This window comes from Ambystoma mexicanum, chromosome 14 (genome assembly GCF_040938575.1).
Source record: "Ambystoma mexicanum isolate Mex_15411 chromosome 14, UKY_AmexF1_1, whole genome shotgun sequence".
NCBI lineage: Eukaryota > Metazoa > Chordata > Amphibia > Caudata > Ambystomatidae > Ambystoma > Ambystoma mexicanum.
The window spans coordinates 134,286,133-134,304,060 of record NC_090940.1 but is presented as its reverse complement, the minus strand read 5'-3'; the positions used below and the strand labels follow the sequence as shown (position 1 = coordinate 134,304,060).

General features: G+C 43.7%; 1 protein-coding gene across 1 annotated transcript in view; it reads right to left on the bottom strand.

Annotated features, from left to right (window-relative positions):
* The window catches only part of AQR (aquarius intron-binding spliceosomal factor), an 877,350-nt gene that overhangs the window by 312,213 nt on the left and 547,209 nt on the right, over positions 1–17,928 (bottom strand). The window contains exons 24-26 of the mRNA XM_069638728.1: positions 12,509–12,618; positions 11,250–11,385; positions 7,122–7,331 (exon numbers count right to left, since the gene is read on the bottom strand). Of these exons, the coding sequence (XP_069494829.1) occupies positions 7,122–7,331; positions 11,250–11,385; positions 12,509–12,618 (456 nt within the window). The remainder of the gene's footprint in view (positions 1–7,121; positions 7,332–11,249; positions 11,386–12,508; positions 12,619–17,928) is intronic.

Below are 17,928 nucleotides of genomic sequence, written 5' to 3'. Positions count from 1 at the left end.
TGTTCTTTTGGAACGTAAGGCTTGCTTTAGAGAAGGTTCTCGAATGGTTGTAGGAGTAAAGCAAGGACAAAAAATACAAAAAAATAAATAAAATAACAGATGTCTGTACGGTACCTGGCCAAAAATAAAAACGGCTCTTTTCAGAGCCCACCTTAAAGGGGAAAAAGGGGAATAACACTTTAATGTACCGTCGTCACGCTCTGATCCTATACATGTCCGCGAACATGGCGGTACTTTGCAGCCAGCGCATATCAACAACGGGGATCCAGGGGTGGAGACGCATGCAAATGAGAATGAGTGGAGCTAGGGATTGGTCCATAAAGTTCAGTAGGTGTGTTCTGAACGGCGCACTTTAGTAAGACCGTCTTCTCCCTGACAGGAGACCACACAGCCATGGCTTTCCATGCTCGAAAACAGAATATCTGGATTTTGGGAGACTCATGGATACATTGGTTGAAGGTACATGCAGAAAGCTGCAGTTTATCTGCAGATCTCAGATTTCCTCATGTGGAAGTGCACTGGCATGGCGTGCGTGGCATGAGGTGGCTGGACTTGGTACCTCTCTGTGTTACTTTACTGACAGAGCGTCCTCCAGATATACTTATCAATCATTGCGGAGGAAACAGTTTAAGCCATGTCTCTGGAATTTCTTTGCAATGAAGGAAGGACTTGCAAAGCTCATGGACATGTTTCCAAATTGTCAAATACTTTTTTCCTGTATTGCACAAAGACAAATATGGCTGCGTTCTTCTGCTTTTGGTCCACAAATGGAGAAAGAGAGACGCAATGTGAATAAGGCTGTTTGTGCCTTTTTAAGAGATGTTGGAATGTCCTCCTTCCACAATGAAAACATTTTGTTCGCAGCTCTTTCATTTTCCGCATAGATGGAGTCCACCTCACATATGCTTGCAATCAGATTTTTCTTCGCAAGGTACAAAATGCATTGCAACCTCTTTTGAATTCACACTAACCTATCTGACAATCCGTTTTCTCCAATCCACAGTTTTTGACCCACACAACACACCACCCAAAGGCTCTTTTCAGAGCCACCACTTACTCCCAGCGTACACTTCATTGTGTTTGCTCCGATGGCACCCTCCCTTTTTTCCCCTACGACTGTCGGCAAACTTTTCCACCACTCCGCAGGGGTCTACGACAGTCACTTCATAGTTCTATCTTTAAACTGAGAAAGGCGGCTCTGCAAAGAGCCTTTTCTGTAATTTTTGTTGTTTTCACGTTTATTGCTTCACAGCACACGACACACTAGGAGAAGAGGCCAAAGGAGGGTAAGGAAGGGACACCAGCCACGGGGATAAGAAAGGGCAGGTGAACAGAGAAAGATATAGGATGAGCTTTATTTAGGTAATGAGCAAATCTTCTGGTGCTCTGTGACCGTAGCCTCAAAAGCACTTCGAAAACTCTCCCCCCTGCAGAGTACTGCGTCACAATACTTACACTATTGTCACCTTTGAAAGGGAAGGGTCAACAGCATTGCGAATGGCTTGTGAGGCGCTACCACCCCGGAAATGTCTCTCGTGGTGGGAGGATCGGACACGGAGGATGCTGTGGAGGAACTCAATCGACTACACTCTTCACATGGCATCACCTTGAGAATGTCCGCAGTATGGAACGAAGTGAGGTGTCGCTTCATGGCTGTCGTACCAAAGCTGTACGAACCAAATCTTCCACGACTCAGCACCACCTCGCACTGGTTACACTTCACCAAGTTTGCACGTGCTTTTGGTACGTTCCCATAAACGGAAAACAACCGTCACACCCACGACTCCTGGCGAGTGCTCCTAGTGCTGAGTTCCTCCACTTCATTCTCTTCCTCCTCTTTTTCCTCACTCTCTACATCCTCACCCAGATATCTCTCTGCAGGCCCTTGGGGAGATGATGGTGGTGGTGGTGGCGGCGGGTTTGGGGGTGGTGTAGAGGCTAATGAACCAACAGCAGCCATGGAAGCCATACCGATTAGTTTCCTTTTGGTCACTACAGCAGTAAAGGCAGTACACCTCAATCTGCTATAGCTAGAAGGACAATGAAGATGCGTTCGGGGGTGTGGCCATTTGTAGGGGTGGAGGGGTGTGCCTCGTGAACGCCTTCATCACTGCAAAGTGGTAAAAAACTGTTACATACCAAGTCCTCAGGTCATTTATTGTCTGGGATATGTGAAATTATATTTTTACACTCTACAATACTTTGCCTTGTGTCTACAAGTTGTTTTGGACTGTTGCGGAAGCAAACAAACTGCGCAAATTAGTCCACACGCTCAGCGTGGGGAGTAGGTCACATCATGACGTCCTGAACACATCCGCGCCAGAAATGGGAGTCCGCTGGACAGCAAATGCAGAGTACCAAACGTGCGCATGCACGCAAGTGTCCTCTGGACAGTGTTCGGGTTCTCAAACTAATTCAAAGTGCGACACAAGTGAGACGGACAGTTAGGGACAGGCGTAATGTTCCCTATGCTTATGGTTGTACTGCAAATGTGTATACATGCTATGTTCACTGTACAGACAGTTCCAGTGTCCTTAGGACAACTCCATTTTGTTTGTCTACGAACTTGCTGGCCACCACGCCTGTCCTACGGACGGCCCATTTTGGCTGCGCCCGATACGGACAGGTATACTGTGCTTCACACACTCCCATTTTGCTCATTTACAGCCATCCCGGACATCTGGTGTGTTCTACGAACATGTCTCATCTCGTTTACAAGCGGTACGGCGAGGTAAAATGTTCTTAGGACGCCCCTTTCTGTTTATGTACGCACAACTTCAACAGATGGTGCAATCAAACATCAAGACCATCTTACTTGACATTAGTAACGGTAGGTGTACTGCCTTTACAGCACCCACATTGCATTCCTTACGGATAGGTCGAACAGGTGCGCTGTTCGCAAACATTGTACGTCTTTTTAAAAAAAAATATTTTTACTCACACTCTTTCACTACAAGTACTGTACACACACACACACACACACACACACACACACACACACACACACACACACACACACACACACACACACTTCACTCCAAAGAAATAGCGGGGGAAGCAGACACTGACACCAATATGGGGGAATTAGGATTCAACATGTCATCATGGGCTGGTTATGAGGAGAAGATTTGTGAGGGGAAGAAGGGATGGATATTTTGTCAGAAACGTCTATTTTCCTCTTGAAGGTTTGGGGAAGGTTCACTACGGAATGGAGAAGCGGGGCAGTTACAGGTGGGGCAATGGTAACGAACTTTCCCTCTCACACAGTCCTCCACAAATTCTCGTAAACTTTTAAAATTCTCATTCAATATGTCCATTTTCTGCTCAATCCTTTTTATCCTATCATCTTCTGTCTCGTTTGTTGCCCTTTCTTCTTCTCTTTCCTGGTCTGTTCCAAAGAAATATACATATGTTAAATGCCTATACAATACTGGTCATTATTTTGCATATGCAGAGCAATGTGTACCATTATTGTCGCTGTCTTCAGACATTTCCCCATGCGGAAAGTACTCCTCCAGCCACTCCAAAGTACTAGCCATTTCTGAGTCAAAACAACAGAAAGAAATTATTATTTCTGCACCACATACCAAAAATAAACACACACATACAAAAAAATTACCTCCACTCACTCTTTTGATGTAATCTCCCTTCATCCTACTGCGTCCGTACACTGGCGTTCCAGGCTGCCGTGTTTCTGTGAAGTGAATACGATGGAGGCATTTTTTTTTTTTTTTTTTATAAATGGTACCATCCATTTCATTCTGCATGGTCATTAAATGTGTCCTTTTCTTTTCACATCTTCAGGTTTCCATATTTACTTACTACTACTTATAATATCTTTGTCTTTCTATGTTGTACACTTTTTGTGCAAGACAATAGTACATTTTCAGATACCCCCCACCTCTTTGGGTAATGTTGCTCATGTCCGCCCCCGTCCACAAACAGGCGCTCAGTCCGTCCCTTTCTATTATCAATAGGGAGGGGGTTCTGTATGTTCTATGTTAAATGTATATCAAGTACGTAGATTGTACTACATATCTCCCAAAATCACAACATTGCAGTGTATATTCCACACAACACCTTCATTGCCACAATGTCATGCTCAAGTTCCACCTTCCAAAAACCTGTACAATTCACTACAAAAAAAACTTTGTTGAGGGGACGTTATGGTTAAGTTGCCCTACCAAAAACCTATGCAGTTCACAAAAAAAAATAATTTCAACCTCCCCTTTATGGTTCCAATTAAAACCAAAAAAACCCCTGAAATTCGACAGTTATGGTAACCTAAGCCCCGAAACCTGCCACCGCCCCTGTGCCCTTCTTCTTGCCAAGCCAGGAAATCCCATATAAGATCATGCACTTGCCCGCGAAAGCTGCAGCTTTCACAGGCTAGTCACGCCTTTGTGTGTGTGTTTGGCCCAGGAAGGGGGTGGGACTGTCTGGTCCTACTCCACAACCATGGTGCCAGTGAGTCTAGGGTGTGGGGCATGAGTGAAACCAGTATTTGTCCCTGATTGGACAACTACTGGCTGTTTGAATGGTTCAGATCCATGCCAGTGGTGAGCTTGGACTTGCTTCCAGGCTGGATTATGGATAAGAAGAGGACAACTGTAGCCATTTCTTCAGATCAGCACCGGAGCTCAGAAACCCTTGTAGAAGAACAGCATGCTGACGATCTGAAGAAGAATCCTGAAGAGGCACTGCATCCCATCCTGCATCTGGCCGGTTGAAGCCTGGTGCAATACCGGATGTGCGAAGCCCTGTGCAGTGCTTCAACTCCTGGGCTAGTGGGACCAACCAGTCTCAATGTGTTCTTGGGGATCCAGCCGTCCTGAGCATTCGGAAGTGTTCCTGGACCATCCGGTGAACTGACCATCTCTCCAGTGGGATATTTTGCTATAATTGTTGCTGTTCCGCATTTGCATTTGGAACTTGGGTGGTCACCAGCTTGTGGTATAAGTCGTCTTCCTGCTGAATATCAGCCTCCCAGCTTCAAGGGATCCTGCTCTGGAAGGACTTCTTCAACCGCGACTGGAAGGACGCCTATCGTCGTCTGTGTTCGATGGTCGCCGCTGGAACTCCCGTTCCTTGTCCTGTGAAGTGTCCTGAAGAGGGCTGTATCAGTGCATTCTGTATTTCTCCATTGCCATGGATTGCACTCTGCTCCTGGACCCATCTGGAAGAATCCTTGCACCTGCATCACCTGGGCACATCTCAGCAGAACCAGCAGAACCAAACGGCAGGAAATACAACCTCCAGTGACGCCCAGTCGACCAATCCAGTCCTTTGGGAAAATCAGTTAGGGGGTAAGTAAACAAGCATTTTCCTCCCCCTGTCCTCCATAGGATAACACTGAGATCAAGCCTCTTTGTATCCTTCCATTCCTCTGCTTTTTGGTCGTCACAACTGAGCAGTAAAATCTGACTGATAAGAACACATTGTTGCATCTCTTCTTTAGAACCATCACCAACACAAGTAACGTACCTGCATCAGTTACATTCTGGGGAGAAGCATTGTGACCTGTGGGCACAGGGCTCCACTCTTCTTAGGAATTGGACTGCTGAAGCTAGGGACTATCACTTGTGACTTGGTTCCATTTTACTGCATCACGTTACTTACCGCTTTTGTTGATTTAAGTCAGTGAATGCATTTTAAGAACCTATGGTGTCTGTATAAATATGTATTATTGAGTGCTGTGCGATCTTATCAGCTGCTTGATTAATTATTTTTAGTGTGTGTTAGAGGTGTAGAATAAATACTGTTTTATACATTTCCATCTAAATTTAATTATTATGTGCTTCAATATGAGGACTCATTGTGGACCACTGCCCCACTCACTCTCCCGAGAATAGCCTTGACTGTCTCAATTGCTACCTTGATTGGGTTTTGGCTAACCTCTCAGAGTTCCCCTGTTCACTATAACTAGGGTGGCCTCCTACAATCTGTCCGCCAGGCCAGGACAGATTCTAGAAATCCTCCTCAACACATGGCTGCCACATTAAAATGTTAGTGGCTTTCACTCAGGACGTGGATTAAAGTACATTCCAGATAACCTATTCACCTGCAAGTAATAGTTTCTTGCCTTTACTGTCTAGCTCTCAAGGACAAGCAAGGGCCATGATCATACATGGCCACATCTGTAACCCTTGCATTATTTCATAGGAAACAAAGGTTAGCTGTGGGACTCAGCAATTGACTTCTTTAATGCTGGGGTGCACACTATTAAAGCCCTCAGGATAAAGATGGCTGTATACCAATGTAGTCAGAAATTGTTGCCTGCCACCAACTATACAATACATTGTGCAAGGTACTTGCACAGGGAACAGGCTGTCTTTGGCACCTCTCTTGGTCTACACCCCAGAGTTGCATCTCTGATGAGGCCATGGGATAGGACTCACCTGATAAAAAGGAAAAAGACCGGTAACCAATCAGGAAAAAGCTAAATGCCCAGGGCCTCCAGCCAGAGCCACAATTTAGGGTGTTGAAACTCACACCAGGGGTATGTGCATTTGTGAAGACTATGCAATACAAATACAAGAGGAGACAGGGAAGTATGGAGTGAAAATTTGGATTTTGGACAATGTTGCTTGATTTGGAAAACCAAGTGGCTTAAAACATGCTAGAACCATAACTTGTCATCATGCTGGGATCGGCTTGACAACTGTCAACCTATGGGATAAGACAGCTCTAAAACATATTTAAAAGCTTACATTTTTAAAAGGGATTTTTTTAACACATAAAAAATCATCGAAATGTGCCACAAATCAGCTTTCCTAAGATCAAACGCCTAAAATAACCTAAATCGGCAAAGCAAACAGGCTGCTGGAACAATGATAAACATGAGACTGATTAACAGACCATATTCCACATTTTTGCACTATGAAGCAGCTTTAAATGGTGCATCATAATATACCTTTAAATACATTAAAAAACTATTTTTTGAAATGTGCGTCAGCCACTGAATTAATTTCTTAAAATGTAAACAAATAGGTCTGCCGTAATTTAATTTCTCATACATTCACTATTCATTTTGATAATCCCTTAATGAAGAAAAAAAATAAAAATTCCATCCCAGTACCTTCGCACTAATGCCATGTTTTGTTCATAAATGCAAACCATACCTCGAGCTGAGTGAATATTTTCTTGATGTGTCTGAAGCATCCCTCCGCGATCTCCATGTCCTCCTTGTATGAGCAACCCTTGAATATGGGCTGTGGTGCATTGGCAAAGTACTGGTGGAAAGGAAAGGCCAGGGAGACCTCTGTCACCTCAGGAACCATGTTGGCTTTGCTGCTGACTTTGCTGAGATACTCCTCCCATCGAGACATGACCTGCAAAAGAGAGGAACACGACTTTGAAGGCTGTCATTCCATTGGATATGTCTCTTCGGTTTTAAAAAGTACTATTTTACTTAATATTTGCCCTCTTTACACATCCCTCCCCCTCTGATTTATCGGTAAAAGTTAAAGACAAGTACTGAGTAGTAAATGTAATATTACAACATTATTTAGGTTCTTAACAGACTTGCACAGGAAAAGGCTTGGCTGTTCCAAAATTCCTGCGGAAATTTAACAGCCTGGAGTAGGCTGCGTGTAACAAATCCAGACAGACATCTTCTAAAGTATTTCAAATGAGCCCATTAAAATAAATATCTGTAATATAGGTATATTTAATTATAAATGCAGAGCTCTAAACTGAAAATGGCAAAGCAATGCATTAAAACAAGGTAACAGTGAAAAGGCCATTAATGAAAGAAAAATACCCTTCGGTTTAATTCTCAATTATTCACGAGAATGCACACAACATTTTGTGGGAGGGCCCAAATTGTTGACAATATACCACAGAAAGTAATTCACAGAGAACAGAAAATTGAGTAATCTGCCCCTAATGTGTTACACAAATAACCAGCAGAAGGGCCTCGATGGAAAATACCTAGGGGGCCTCTTTCTAGAAGTAAACCTTTTTAAAGAGCGAGACCCCAGCAAAGGAATTGTGAGAATAAAACGTTTGTGATTGATAGAAAGTGTTTTGTCATGATTTATGCATTCCGATTTCTACAAAATGTTTAGTATTTGCAATGACAGCATTACTTATATGGTCCCAGATTTCATACAAAATATGGTTTTTGAGGTCCACCTTTATCCTGCAACACCCTTCAATAATATATGGCCACATTTTGAAAAGGCTTAAGGGGCCACAAAAACAGTATGAAGAATGGCACGTCGAACCCCAACTGTTAGGGTACATTTTCATTTCCATGATAAATCTTCTTCACCCATTAGATCCCCAGACTTGGTGATAATTTTTCTATGTTCCTGAGTGAGTGGGAATCTTCCCTCTCACTCTTTTTATGGGTTACTTTTTTTTATGTCTCTTTATAGTGTGTTTGAAGATATCCTTTCGTATGATTTTTTAGGCATCATTGCAGCACAACGCACCCTATGTGCAGTGTTGCTGGGTTGGCCCTGGGGCTTCCCTTTTTATATATTCTCTTGATTTACCTTGTGTGAACTACTGTTCCCAAGGGTAGAGAGGGATTTTCCACTCCTTTACATTTTATATGCGATACCAGCACACCCCACCTTATGTTGAGAGCTGGGGAGATACATGGTATCCTCTTTCTCACTGACCTCGTAACATTTCTGTAACTCTGGCAAGCTAACTCTTATTGCTGGGGCAGTGAATCTACTTCAATGACTTTTTAGTTGATGTTACACGCAGGCTGTTAAACCAGCTGCGGTAATGCACAGAAGGATCACCATTCTGCTAGAATTGTGGCTTCTTTCTTTTTTCGCCATTTGCAGCGTGCTTGTCCTGAGTCTTATTCTGTCGTCCTATGTGGGTGAGGTCATGGTTGAAGTTTTGTCTCCTCGGTGGGAACCCTTTATGTTTCCCCCCGAAGCTCCAGTGCCTCTGTAAAGGCGGGAAGTGAGGGAGGAGTCCGAAACTCTGCAACCCTTTGTCTTCTGGTGTGCCGGTTGTCCTGATTGGACAGATCGCCACAAGGTACAACTAGACCACACACATCTTTAGAAAACACCATACGCTGATATACTGAAAGAATATATAGTTTACTAAGTCGCACATAAAAAGTCAGATATTTAAGGTATAAGACACAGTATTACAAAATACCCAGTATATTATAAAAAGCAGTAATGGTTTTAAAGGTCTCCCCTCACCCGCTGGCTATTAATGGGCCCAGTGCTACTGGTAGGCACCCAACATAAATTAACAGGTGGTGGGGAGAACAAGGGAACCTCACAACCTAATAAGCAGGTCGAGCCGCTAATGGGCTTGTACAATTCAGTAATATGTGGAAGGCCCTAGACCTGCTGGTCAGTCAGTAGCACATACAGATAGGGGATGGGAGACAAAAAGGAAATGAGACATTTTAACCAAAAGGAAACTGTTCTAAAAAATTTCAAGGCCCACACCAACACACCACATTCATTTTAACCCTCTAGGGCAGTGGTGCACAACATGTGGCCCTTCAGGACATTATTTATTGCCCTCCAAGTCAAATGAGTTTGATGAAGTGTTGCCTGCCCTAAAGGGACTCCGTCATCACCAAGTCATTTTTATTTCCATTTAAAAACATGATTTCAGTCACATGATACAAATAAATCAAACTGGTAATGCCATTTAAAGGCAAGGTATCACGTGTTACAGTACATAATTACACCTTAAAACAGTAGATTTTTTTTTAATTCAGATATGTGCACGGATGCCCCTACCAACTGCTCCGATGCATAGTTCAGCCCACTGTATGGAACTTGTGCGGAACATTCAGCCCTCCAGTGAAACAAGTTGTACTCCCTTGCTCTGGGGCATGGTATTAAAAAGAATCAAATGTCACAGATTACAGTCACAATCAAAGGGTAGTAGAAATGTCCAAAACATATCCAAAGGCTTCCAAGAATGAAGAATACATGTTCGCAACAGTTACCTTAGAAATACACTTATGGGAAAAATATTGATACAATCACCACCATCACGAGTTTGGCGGGAAACCCTTAAATGCGGCAGTAACCCTATTACCGCTGCATTTAAGGCTCCGCCCAACCACGGGCTTGGCAGGATTTACCCACAGCTCTGAGATGTAGCAGAGCTTGGGGACCCCCAATAGAAGTCTACAGGAAATGCGTTTGAAACACAGCCAAGTGGAAGATCTTGCCGGGGAACGAGAAAATGCAGCAGGAGTCGCCAGGAAGCCCAGAATGGACCTCCAGCGGCAAATAAACCAAACCAGAATATGCCCAAGCAGGCTGGTTGAATTTGTGAGGTGCTCAGGGAGTGGTGCAGCTTGGATAGAGTCCTTCTTGGTGTCCCATTCTGCGAGGGTTGCTGTGGGCAATTACTAAACCCACCCTGCTCCACTGACATACAAGGGGTTCTATGTGAAAGACTGATTTACAATGCCCTATTTTCTTTTGATCGTAAAAACCGCATTATAAAGGTCTTTTCATCTTGAGACCTTTAAATGTGTGTTTTTTTTTTTTAATGTGCCGCAACGCCCCAGGCAACCAACCTTTCCCGCTGGATTTCAGCCCCATCCCCCTATCTCCACCCAAAACACATACATACACACAAGACACACACACACCCACATACTTACCTGTTCTCCACGTCCTTCGCTTCCGGGTCCAGCCAGCCCTTGCGCGCACTCTGGTGCGGCAGGAGCGTGACAGTTCCATTTAGACAGACTGCTCCGTGCAGTCACAGAGCAGTATTTCTAAATCAATCTTTTGTCTCATATCTCCACCGCCAGAAGGTCCCTTTACTGGTTGCCAGTGAAGCATAGGATTCTGCACAAGCTCCTTACACTTGCTCACAAATGTTTGATTAGTTCCTCCTTGGGTGACATGCACTAAAAAATAGCTGGGAGTAGGACTTGGAAAAAAATACATTAGTACACCAATGGCTACTATATAAGTACTTTGGGCTACTAATGCGGTAAAAATGGCACTTGTTTAGCCAAAACTAAAGTACTGCTGTCACCTGCCTACTCCTCAACACACAAGTTTAGGATGATGGAATCACTGTGTTGCCGAAACCCTTTTAGCTGTATGGGCTAAGGGCCACACATCAGAAAAAAGTTGCAGTGACAGTGGAACTTCACAAACTGGAACTATAGAAGCCAGCTAAATGTTTAAGGGGCCCACAGTTAGAGAATAATTTTCGGTGGTCTGCTGCCTATGCCAACATCATTGAAGCCCAAGGATTGAGGTTCAGAGAGATCGCAAGCTTACCTGATACAAGAAGAAATGGCCAGCAGTCTCACAGGTATATGAAACATCACCCGGGACGCCAAGGCTTTCCTGCAGCCGCCCGACTTCACGCAGGAGTTCCAGCCTCCGTGCCAGGACATAATTTACTCGACCATACCTTAGATTAGGGAAAGGGAGGGGAGGAGAAAGCAAGACAGAGTCACTTGTTACACACTTGCAACACTTATGCTTAAGAAATAAACTCTAGGGAGCTGACCACACCAACTTTTCATTGTTTCCTTGCATCCTAGGCACTGATCGGAAATAGCTTTGTGCAAGTGCGTCATGAAACGTATTGGTCCCAAAGAGAATGCAACATTTTGGCCACTTTGAATACAATACACTATATCAATGTTAAAATCTACATATAATTCCAGCAGGCAGAAAATAAATAGCGTTTTAGGGCACACAAACAAAAAATAAACAAGGGAAGTAGATTATAAGTAGGGGAAGAGGAGGGTTTCATCATCTAATTCAAGAGTTGGGGAATCGTTGAGCAGACAATGATTAACAATAATATTTACAACTGTGTGAAGCACAGTATCACTAAATTAGCATTGTTTATGAGCATCAGAGATTCAAACAATGAATTTTGATACCCAGTATCATGACACAGGTTTCATCTATGATATATGTGTGTGTTTAACTAAAGGCCTTGGAAAAACAATGAGCTAGAATAGCGAAAGAGAATGCACCAAAAATTAAACAATATATGCAAGAACTTTAAATCATTGTTCCCTTATCCTGGTAGACTATTTCTGGATGCTTACAATGTCTGAGAGCTATTTATTATTATCATTATTATTAGGGTATTTTATTGCGTGTGGACCTAGCTTCAGGAAGCAATGGAGCACTTTCCAAATCATAGGGAAAAGGACATGGTGAGGGAAGCAGAGATGTAAGGGAGCAGGGAGCTAACGGGGAAGGGGAGGGAGGGAGGGCAATGGGCAAAACCGCTGAATCATCAGTAATGTGTCTTGTTTGCGATACACAACCTATCTCAAGAAAAGAAAACAAAAAAGGACATTTGGAGATCCTTCTGTTGTTGCCATGAACCAACCACACTTTTCTTGCTGGTTACCATTTTGAGCCCTTCTGAATGCTTTCTGCTCACACAACAAAACAATGTCTATTAGGAAATGCTGCTGAAGGCGACATGCTTCACAAGCATACTCAATAACAAAATTAGGTATCAACTCAATCTTCACTGAGACTAGCTGTTCCTCTGATGCTCAACACACCTGCTGAAATCCTTCTCAGTCTCTAGCGCCTCCTCCCCATGACCAAGACGCAGAAGGTGACGCTCGTCAATATCCAGGGCTATGATCTTCTCAAACAGCTGGTTCAAAGCCTGTGGAATGGAATTGGAAGAGGGTCATTTTTGTGTGTTCAAATGGTTTTTGGTTTTGAACAGAGAATGCAAATACACAGTGATCTACACACTTGAAATTCCAATGGCATATACATAAACCCCTTGACTATGTATAACTATCTCCAACTAAGTGCCATTCTCCAACCATCCTGAGACCTGAATACCACTGCCAGAATATCTGTTTTGTTATTTTCCAGTTTTCAGCGCTACATACGATAATCCAAATGCTTTCCATCTGCTCATCCCACTTCAAACCAATAAGATTTTGCTGCCAATAACATATCAAAGTACAATCCAGTTTGGCTCCAATTTCACAGCAGGTAAGGTATCAAAACGATATGTGTAGAATATTGCAGGAAATCAATTTTGCATTAGATTACCATATGCCTAATGTATTTATGCACAACCCTATCAATTAGATATGGCTTAACAGAGTCTATCAACTTAGCGATCATACAGTATCGTATTTATATGAAAAATAGGCATGTCAATTTGGATCAGAAATAACTCATTTACAGATTTCGGAGGGATTCCCCAAAAAGGGTGCCTGTTCACAAGCACACATATGAGAAGTGATGAGCTAGTTTATGAGGGTGTGAATGGGGGGGGGGTGGACATAGTTCAGGAAAAAACCAACACCCCTCTCCAAAACAAAAGGTGATTTGCAAAAGAGATATTAACCGGGGAGTGGAGGGGCGGTGGGGGGGCGTGCTGCAAACTAAAGAGGAGTATGGTAGAAATATAAAAAATTACATTATTGTGCAGCACTGTGGGGAGTGATGCGATCAAGTAGGAATGATTGGGGAAGCTCCCTCTTTGACCACTAGGTGAAGATCAAGCTGAGCTTTGAAGAGATCTACTCTTGGGCTGGCTTTGATTAGGATGGGCAGCAGGTACCAATGGAGTGGGGCGAGTAGGGAGAAAGAGCAGAAGCAAGAAGAAGCACAGTGGGGGGAGAGGGCGCGTGAGCCAGTGAGGTTTGTGCAGAGAGAACACAATGGCGAGCAGACACACACAGCCAGGTACTGAGGAGCAAGACCATTGATAGCTTTGGAGAAATTACTAGGAGAAGGAATTTGAAAATAGAGCGGTTGTGCATGGAGAGCCAACCAGCATTGGTTTGTTAGTTAGACATGGGGGTGGATCTGGGTAGGTTGTAGAGAGTGTGGGTAGTGAAACTGAGGATGTTTTCTAGAGAGAGGAAGGAGTATAGAGGAAGGCTAAGAAGTAGGCAGGAGCAGCATTCCAGGTTGCTGAGCACAAGGGTGGTGATTAGATACATTTTCTGAATGTTGAGACGATTAATACGAGCAGCAGAGGCGTTGGTAGTGATGAATTGTTGCAGTCAGAAGTCTGTATTAGGTTGGTGAATGATCTGAAATGACAATCTTTGGTGCAATGGAACAATAATTAAGAATTTAAGTAGAAACATTCTATGAAGAAGGGTGGATGCTTCTGCCAGCTTTAAAAGATGGCATGCTTTTGTCCCTACACCCTACATTCTTGGCCACTAGCATCATAAGATTCATGTACAAACAAATTCCTATGTATTTAGGGTTGTCTGCAAAGGACAGACAAAAATAGTACCCTTCCAAGTTTATTCCTGGAAAGGGCTAGCAAATACGTTTTGTTTCCATTAATCTTCTAACCAGTAAGGCCACCATAATCCTCTGCTGAATTGCTCTTGGTGACGGGATCCACACAGGCAATCCACTTCTTTTTCCAGCTGTTGGGTCATTTTGGAAGCACATCCACCAAAATATGTCCATAACTATTGCCACATAGGAGAGTGAGGGGAAACAGGTTTTAAGAAGTGGAAAAGCTGGTTAACATGGCACCTGTGAAAGCTGTGTTATGAATTCATTGGAACACTAAATGTCTTTTCTTGTTACATGCCGCTGTGCAATTCAATGATGACTTGTGGAACTTAATTTCTCCCAATCACGAGCTCTGGCACATGAAGATGCCTTCCTGGTCTTTCATGTGAGTGATCTTATCTTGCTTTTAATGGCATTCAATGGACAGACACCGCTGCACCCCTCAACCCAGTAAAGACAGGGCCTTTTCGGTATTTAACCTCTCCCCTCGACACCCCCATTTCCAAAGCAGTATGTGGTGCAAAGTGGCAGTCCCAACAAGAAAACAGGTTTGAGTGTCTTGATTGATTGTTCACAAATGTGATTGGATTGTGTATATTCACGTTTTTACTTTTTATATATGTCTTTGTTGAATGTGCTAAAAGGAGAAAAAATTGGCTAGGGCACAATAAATAAATAAAAAAAGGTTTGTTTTTTAACAATTTTTTTTAAACGTCCCCCAACCATCCCTCCAGCAGCACCAAGCAAAGCAGAACCCATTCCAATGTTATTGCTGTCTCCCTCAGTGAACCAAAGCCACTGTTCTGTGCTAATTCCCTTTAACCTTAGAGCCCCTCCAGCTCTTTTGCTGGACTCAGGACTTTTTAAACGTTCAACTACTGAGTGAGTGGGACGTTTTACTACTCACCCATGTATTTTCTCTGACTAGGATTTTTCTGATTCTGCTGTTTCATGGAGTCTGGTAAACTCCACTCCATAGGCATCTGCTTTTTGCCTAGTGACACAGAGCACCCTCTCTACGCAGTGCCACTGAGAAGGCCTTTGGACTTCTATTAAAGTTTAAATTCCTTTTCTTGTGAGAACTACAGTTCCCACGAATAGCAGGATGACTTATCTTACTTACCTTTTCTTTTGTGGGTCCAAGACACACCACCCTATGTGCAGTGTTGGGGGGTTACCTAGTGACTTCTTATTCCACTTCTCATGTAACCTTTTGTTACACTGACTGGCTTAAATGGCTGGTGGCAGTGGTTACTTTTTACTACCTTTTGTGCATGGTACTCGCAGGCTGATTTCTCAGCTGCAGTACAGCATCCATGGGTGACCATTTTTCCAAAATGGCCCAGTCTTCTTTTTTTTTCGCCATTTGTCATTTGTCAGTTCCTTGTGGGATTTTACTTTATCGTTTAGACTTCGCTTGAGCCCTTTGTGTGTTTTGCCTTTGGCAGGTTTTAGCCCTGAAGCCCGCCCAGGCTCCAGTGGAAGGCAGGAATTGAGGGAGGAGTCAGAAACGTCACTGTCCTTTGTAGGAATGCCTGGCTGAAACCAGTTCTAACTGGCCCGCTGGTTGTCCTGGAGGACAGCCACCCCCAGGTGATTGACAGCTACATGACTGCGAATGAATCAAATTCTACATAAAAGACGGGATTTTGGGACTACAGACAGTCAAGCACTGGAACAAGACATCCCACGAAGAGGACGAGCCGAGACGCCAGCAGCCCTTTCCAGTAACGCAAAAGCACCAGTGAAGCCTTGCAGCTGTGCTGACCCCGTTTTCACATCGACAGTGAAGATCTGGCAAGAACAACTTCCTCCCTTAGGCTAGAGGGACCAACTAGCCTCGAGACCCACTTCATTTTGGCTCGACCCTGATTTGCTGCAACCTTCCTGGGCTGCAATATCCCAATACCTGGACCATCATCTAGTGCATTGTCTTCCGAAGAACGAATCCGGCTGAAACTTCACAGGCAAAAGTGGGATCCTATAGAAGCAGGAATTCTTCATCAAAAGTCCCCTCACCGACTTCACGACCGAGTGACTGAGGAAAATTCAACCCGGGATATTCGTTCATCCTTGGCTCCGAGAAAAAGGCACCAAAGCCACCAAGAGCCGTTAAAGTGAGTGGAATTCATTGCTGCCGAGTCCATCTCCAGAGTGCTGCTGCAGAAGACCGCCAAAGGTCCCCCGTTTCATGACCACAACCAAGGAACAGGAACCAGGGTCTGCATTACTAAAGGAAGCCCGTTGGAAAATCTTCTTCATCTTTAAGGTACTATGGGGCTTGGGGTGTAACTACTTTGTGCCATTTTCGGTGCTTCCTGGCTTGGGAAGTGCTGTTTTCACCCATCTAGAGTTGATCTCAACTCACTTGTGCAGGCCTTGCAGCTTGTGCACCATCATGTAGGCTCCTCTTGAGCTCCTGGAATTCTTCAAGAACTGTCTGACTGTGTGATTAACTTTCTCTCTGCAGAACTGCATCAGAACTAGAACAAGCCACTTGACATTGGTTATTCTGGTTCCCTAAAGGCTCCTCTTCTCAACCCCATTGTCTTTGGCAGTGCTAGTTCCTCCAGAGGTTTTAAATTGGGTAACACTTTTTTCTGCTAGGAAACAGACAACCTACATCCCTCTTGGAGAAAAGACTATTGTAACAGTTGCTAAACTGTGTTCTAGCTAACTCTGAAACGTTCCCTCCCAACTCAACGTGTAAAGGTGATACATATATAAGTTTTATTTCTGACCTTTATTGATGTCACTCCGTGTGCTGAAACTATGTAGCATAGAAAAATTACTCACTTGCATTATTGATTCTTATATTAATTTAAATCCATCTTCCCCTGAATGTTAGTGTTAGTTGCTGCCTTTTTTAGTTTGATTGATTTGCCTTGTGCATACATAAATACAATACATATTTTAATATAACTAAGTGTGTAAGTGTTTACTTGCCTCCTTAAGTTTATCTGATTTCAGTGTACTGCTCTACAGCTCACAGTACGCCTTCTAAGATAAGCATGGCTGTTCAGCCACTCTACCGACTTGAGTAGGACAGGCCTATATTAAGAGTTGGGTCCCTAATATCAAGAGAGAAGTCTTATGAGGTCCCACACCAGTTGGACTTTAGAAACACTTACCTAACAGCCACCACCCCCCTCCTAGCTGTAGGCATGCTGCATCACGGGCAAGTGCTGGCAAAGGCATATGGCCTGCTCAGCTTCTTTTTTCAGTTGTCTCTCTGTCAGCTAACTCACCCCACTCACCAATCCGGAACACCACTCTACAGCGCCACTGTTGGAAAGATTCCTCTTTTTGCAACCTTCCCGCCATAGTTTCCGTGAACCCCTTTTTTTGCTCTGTTTTTTAACCTGTTCTGACTGTTTGAAGGGAAGTAAAGCCTTCCACTTCCCTTGCCTTCTGCTCCTTTGTTATGGGGAAACAGATCAGTCCTTCAGGCTATCAGTGCTGGGAAACTATGTTTCCCTCTTACATTTTGTGACTTTTTAACATTGCACACAGCATCTTACAATGCAGTGCAATGAGGTTACTTTTAGATGTGCCTTAAAACAAGCTGTTGGCAGCAGATACATTTTTACAATTTTTAGTGTGCATGTTCGCATTTACCCCGTATGTCTACTAAACGTGGCTGGCGCCCTAAAATGACAGCCACAAGATGTCAGCTTGTTCTTTGGCCATA